The sequence below is a fragment of the Melozone crissalis genome, unplaced genomic scaffold, assembly GCF_028551555.1.
Source record: "Melozone crissalis strain CALT ecotype California unplaced genomic scaffold, PUWL_Pcris_2 ptg000066l_1, whole genome shotgun sequence".
NCBI lineage: Eukaryota > Metazoa > Chordata > Aves > Passeriformes > Passerellidae > Melozone > Melozone crissalis.
This window is the reverse complement of record NW_026535844.1, coordinates 9651887-9658103: the sequence shown is the minus strand read 5'-3', so window position 1 is coordinate 9658103 and position 6217 is coordinate 9651887. Positions and strand designations below refer to the sequence as shown.

The 6217-nt window shown below is 44.0% G+C and overlaps 1 protein-coding gene across 1 annotated transcript; it reads left to right on the top strand.

The window, feature by feature from the left end:
• Positions 1-636: 636 nt before the first annotated feature.
• Positions 637-4816, top strand: LOC128945586 (atypical kinase COQ8B, mitochondrial-like; the record flags this gene model as incomplete). Its single annotated transcript, XM_054289322.1, has 4 exons — positions 637-744; positions 1899-1964; positions 2942-3028; positions 4436-4816. Coding segments are annotated over 4 exons (642 nt in total), but the record flags the coding sequence as incomplete, so codon positions are not given.
• Positions 4817-6217: the final 1401 nt, after the last annotated feature.

The window sequence follows — 6217 nt, the reverse complement described above, 5'->3', positions numbered from 1 at the left end:
GGGGATTTAGGGATTTTTTTTCAGGGGATTTTGGGGATTTTAGGGGATTTGTGGGGATCTGGGATTTCTGGGGGAATTTTTGGGGGATTGGGAAATTTTGGGGTTTTTAGGGGGGATTTTGGGGTTGTTAGGGACATTTTGGGAATTGGGAGAATTTGGAGGGAATTGGAGGCATTTTGGGGAGCATTTTTATGGAGAATTTGGGGGGATTTTTGGGGATTTTTAGGGTTTTTTGGGTGGGCATGTGGAGAATTTGGGGATTTTTGGGGGGATTTGGGAGAATTTGGGATTTGGGGAGATTGGGGATTTTTAGGGGGGATTTTGGGGGAAGTTTTGGAGGGATTTGGGGGTTTTGGGGGTTTGTTTGGGGGGATTTTGTGGAGGTTTTATGGGAATTTTTGGGGATTTTTTTTTATTTTGAGGGGGATTTTTGGGGGGAGATTTTGTGAAGGTTTTATAGGAACTTTTGAGAAATTTTGGGAGATTTTGTGGCATTTCTACTGCATTTTTTTTGTGTTTTTTTAAACAGAATTTTCATAGTTTTGGGATTTTTTTTCAGGTTTTTTTTTGGGCTTTTAATGCCCCCGCTCCCAAATTTAACCCTTTCCCACCCAAATTTAACCCTTTCCCGCCCAGATCTGCACGGAGCTGCTCCGGCTCTGCCTCCAGGAGCTTTTCCAGTTCCGCTTCATGCAAACCGACCCCAACTGGGCCAATTTCCTCTACGACCCCGAGAGGCACAAAGTGAGCAAAAAAATCGGAATTTTGGCCAATTTCGGGAATTTTGTGGGATTTTAGGGGGATTTGGGGAGGTTTTAGGGGATTTTAGAGGAATTAAATGGGATCTTAAGGGGATTTTTTAGGGATTTTTTTCCAGGGTTTTTGGGGAATTTTTTGGGATTTTTGAGGATTTTTTGGAATTTTTTTCCCCAGGATTTTTGAAGATTTTTCAGGATTTTTGGGGCATAGCTTTAAGGATTTTTGGGGATTTTTTTCCCAGGATTTTTTGAGGACTTTTTTTTTGTGTGTGTGTTTTTTTGTGTTTTTTTAGGGTTCTTTGGGTATTTTTTTATTTTTTCAAGATTTTCTGGGATTTTTCTTCAGGATTTTTGGGGATGTTTTGAAAAAATTCTAGGGATTTTTTGAGGACTTTTGGGCATTTTGGAGGATTTTTTTGGGATTTTTTCAGGATTTTTTTTGATTTTTCCAGGAATTTTTTGGAATTTCTTGAGAATTTTGTGGAGATTTTTTTAGACAATTTTTCAGGATTTTTTGGGGACTTTTTTCCAGGATTTTTTGGGTTTTTTTTCAAGATATTTTTTTTTTGTTATTTTTTTCAGGACTTTTGGGGGATTGTTTGGGGATTTATTTTTTTTTTTTTGACAAATTTCCCAGGATTTTTTGGGTATTTTTTTTGAGGATTTTGGAGGATTTTCTTGTGATTTTTTTGAGGATTTTTTCATGATTTTGCGGGTTTTTTTAAAGAATTTTCTGGGATATTTTGAGGATTTTTTCCAAGGATTTTTGGGGATATTTTTCAGTATTTTTGGAGGGGTTTTTTTGAGTATTTTTTTTGTATTTTTTGAGGATTTGGGGGGGGGGGTGTTCAGGACTTTTTGGGATATTTTTGGGGGATTTTTTGGGAATTTTTTGAGGACTTTTTGAGAATGTTTTTCGGATTTTTTTCAGGATTTTTTTGAGGATTCTTTTTTATTTTGGGGAATTTTTAGGCATTTTTGGAATTTTTTTCAGTATTTTTTTTTTATTTTTTAGGATTTTTTTAGGAGTTGGGACAAATTTTTGGGGGATTTTTTTAGGAGAGCCCAACCACCTCCCCATCCCCCAAATTAGGGAATTTTTGAGGATTTATTTGGATATTTGGTGGTTTTGTCCCCCAGGTGACGCTGTTGGATTTCGGGGCGTGCCGGAGCTTCGAGAAGGAATTCACCGATCTCTACATCGAGGTGGGGAAAAATGGGCAAAAAGAGGGAAAAATGGGAAAAATAAGAAAAGAGAAAATATGGGGGAAAAAGAAAAAAATTAAAAAGTGGGAAAATTTGGGGAGAAAAGGGGAAGAAAATGGGAAAATGGGAAAAAAAATATTTAAAAAATGGGGGAAATGGGAAAAAATGGGGGGAAAATGAAAAAAATGGGAAAAATGGGGCAAAAATTAAGGGAAAATGCGAAAAATTGGAAAAGAATGGGAAAAAATGAGGAAAAATTGGACAAAACGCAGGAAGAAATAGAAAGGAAGCAAAAAATGGGGAAAATGGGAGAAAAATGGGAAAATATTGGAAAAAGAGGGGAAAAGGGGGGGGAAATGGGAAAAGAATGGGAAAAAACAGGAAAAATGAGAAGAAAGGGGAAAATGGGGGAAAGTGGGGAAAACGGGAAAATGGAATAAAATGGGGAGAAATGGGAAGAAATTGGCAAAATTTGAGAAAAATTGGGAAAAAATGGGGAAAATGGGAGAAAAATGGGGGAAAAAAGGGGAAAATGGGAAAAAATAATAGAAAAATACAGGAAAAAAACAGGAGAAAAATGGGGGAAAAAAGGGGAAAATGGGAAAAAATAATAGAAAAATACAGGAAAAAAACAGGAGAAAAATATGGAAAATGGGAAAAAAGTACAAAAATGGGATAAAACAGGAAAAACAGTAAAAAGTTTAAAAAATTGGGGAAAAAAGGGAAAAATGTGAAAAATGGGGAAAAGTGTGGGTAAAATGGGAAAAAAAGGTGCAAAATGGGAAAAAAAGGGGAAATAATGGGGGGAAAACTGGGAAAAATGGGGAATTTGGGGGGATTTTCAAGGATTTTGGAGAATTTTGGGGGATTTTATGAGGATTTTGAGGGGATTTTGATGGAAAGAACCCAGAAATAAAATCTGGAAATTGTGTAAAACCCAGAAATTTGGGTAAAAAATCAGAATTTTGGGGTTCCAGGTGATTCGGGCTGCGGCTGACAGGGACGAGGAGAAAATCCTGAGCAAATCCCGGGAGCTGAAATTCCTGACGGGCTTCGAGTCCCCGGTGAGAACGGGCAAAAAACCCAAAATTTTGGGGCCAAAACCCCCAGTTTTGGGACCAAAACTTCAATTATCACCCTAATTTTGGGGCAAAACCCTTCAATTTTGGAGCCCCTTTCACCCCAATTTTGGGCCCATTTCTCCCAATTTAGGTCCTTTCTCCTTCCTCCATTTTGGGGCAAATAAAAACAGCTTTGGGACAAAACCTTCTGAATTTGGGGACAAAACCCCCAATTTTAAGCCTCTTTCACCCCAATTTTGGAGTCAAAACCCCCAAATTTCAGCCTTTTCCCTTCCCCAATTCTGGGGCAAAAACCCCCAATTTTGAGGCCACTACTACCCCAATTTTGGGGAAAAAAACTGATTTTGGGCTCTTTTCACCCTAATTTTGGGGCAAACTCACTGAATTTGGGGAAAAAATAAAAAACAGTTTTGAGGCCACTTTTGCCCAATTTTGCAGCCAAAAACCCAATTTTAGACCACTTTCACCCAATTTTGGGATCAAAAACCCCCAGTTTTGGTGCTTTTTCCTTCCTTAATATTGGAGTTCTCTCCTCACCCCCAGTTTTGGGGTCTTTCCATTTTTTGGTTCTCTCTGACCTCAATTTGAGTCCCTTTCACCCCGAATTTTGAGGTTCCCCAATTTGGGAGTTCGTCATCCCAATTTTGGTCTTGTCACCCCAGTTTTGGGGTTTCCCCTCCAGTTTGGGGTTTTTCACTCCAATTTTGGGCTTTCTCACCTCAGTTTCAGGCTTCTGCCCCAATTTTGGGATCTCCCAATTTCAGGTCCTTCCTCACCCCAGTTTTGGGCATTCTCATCCCAATTTTAGGATTTCTCTTATCCTAATTTTGGGGTTTCCCCCAATTTAGGGGTTCCCCACCCCAATTTTGGTCTCTGTCACCTCAAATTTTGGGGTTTTGCCCCCCAGTTTTGGGGTTCTTCACCCCCAAATATTCACAGCCCCAACACCCTAATTTTGGGGTTTCCCCTCTGATTTTGAGGGTCCTCCCCCTCCAATTTTTGGTTTCCTCACCCCCCTAATTTTGGGGTTTTGCCCTCCCGATTTTAGACTCTCTTGCCCCAATTTTGGGATTTCTCTTGTCCCAGTTTTGGGGTTTTGCACCCCCCCAATTTTGGGGTTCCTTCCCCCAGATTTTGCATTTCCTTTTCACCCCAAATCTTGGGCTCTCTCACCCCCCAATTTTGGGGTTTTGTTCCTCAGTTTTGGAGTTCCTCATCCCAAATGTTTGGGTTCCTCACCCTAATTTTGGGCTATCCCCCAATTTAGGGTTTCCTCACCCCAGTTTTGGTCTCTCTCACCCCGAATTTTGGGGTTTTGGCCCCCAATTTTTTATCTCTTCCCCCCGAATTTTCCCGTCCCTCCTGACCCACATTTTGTTTCTTCCCCAGGCCATGGAGTCCCTGCACCTCCAGGCCGTTCTGCTGCTGGGGGAGCCTTTTTGGGGTTCCCAGCCGTTCGATTTCGGGGCTCAGGGCACGGCGCGGGGGGTGCGGGGGCTGCTGCCCCAGATGCTGCGGGGCCGCCTGGGGCCGCCCCCCGAGCCCAGCTACGCCCTGCACCGCAAGCTGGGCGGCGTCTTCATGGCCTGCGCCCACCTGGGGGGGCGCGTGCGCTGCCGGGAGCTCTTCCTGCAGCTGCACAGCTCCTACTGGCGCCCCGACAGCGCGCCCCAAACCCAGCCGGGAAACGCCAGCAGCAGTGAAGGGGGACTGGAGCCCAAAAATGGCGTCAAGTCTTCTGGAATCCCAGAATGCAGGAGCGGACCTTAAACAGCGCCTGCTTCCAACTGACCGTCTCCTGAGCTCTCTCTCTCCAGGACCTCGTTCGCACTTCGATCTCCCGAGCTCCCGTTTCTTGTTCAATAGAATCCGTGAACAAAACAATCTGGTTTTGTTCTCCTGTGGTCTCATTGGTGCCTTCACTGGGGCAGAGGCCCCTCTCCCTCATGGCGCCTTGAGCCTGGATGGAACCACGGGCAGGTTCCTTCCAGGCACAGGCATTCCAGGATTCTGTCAGGGACTCCCTGCCCTTCTTCCCTCTGCTCCCAGCTGCAGAATGTGCAGCAAAGCCGCCTTTGCTGTCTGCTTGGGGAGCCCAGCCAGCTGCTGCAGCCTGACCCTGCCCTGCACAGCTCCCCTGGCAGGCACGGCAGGAGCAGCACCCTGGCAGCCTCAGCAATCGCCCTCTGACATCTCTGGCACTCACTGCCATGGGCTGCAATTCCAGCTGCCAGCAAGGAAAAGACGGTCCTGCCCTTCAAGGCCAAATTCTGAAGGGGCCAAGACACAAGTGCAGCAAGATCTTCCACAGACATTTCACTGCCAGCCTCCAAAACTTCATCCAGGGCTGTTTGAGCACCTGGATGGGGAAGGAAAAAATAAAATCAGGGGAGGGTCTTTGTCTGGGAGCTGCCACAGGTAAAGACAGACCCTGTGGAAGGGAAAAGGAGCAGACCAAGGAAGGCAGGAAAGAAGGCAGGACACAAATGGCAACCAGCTGAGAAGGTGGCACTCTGAAAACCAAACCTGAACTTATGGAATAGGAATGGGACAGAAAGGAAGAATTCTGAAACTTAATTTACTCTGGTTCTCTGAGCAAGCTGTGCAGCCAGGACTTCACCACCCTGAAAGGGAAGAAGCATTTTGTAGATCAAACCTGAATTTGATCCCTTTTACTCTGAGCCCAGTAAATCCCAAGGAACTCATTTGTGGTCATTTTCATCAAGGGCCCAAGCTCTTTGTGCCAGCACATCCAGCAAGCACCAGGCAGGACAGCACGGCAACCAACTCACAGCTGAGGGACTCAGAACATCTAAACACCAGCAGGGCACATTGCTCACTTTTGCTCCAATAGACAGCACTGAAAAGGATAGGTAATGACAGCCTCTTCATCACCTCAATCCCTTCTCCCTTTTAGACTTTCTCTGAAATAACCAAAACCAGCTCTTAAAATTCCTTTATCTTTGTCAATCCCCGATCTTTTGGGAGCAGACTCAGGAAGAGAGCACAACATTAATCTGTTGTTATTCAGACATGGCTTGTTGTCCGTCATTCCCTACTCAATGGCAGCAATAGATCTTGAGAATAACCAGGTATCCTGAGGAATTTTTCCTGCAGCAAGTTATTTTCCTATCATGGTCCATCTGTAATTTTATTGCTTATTAAAAGACC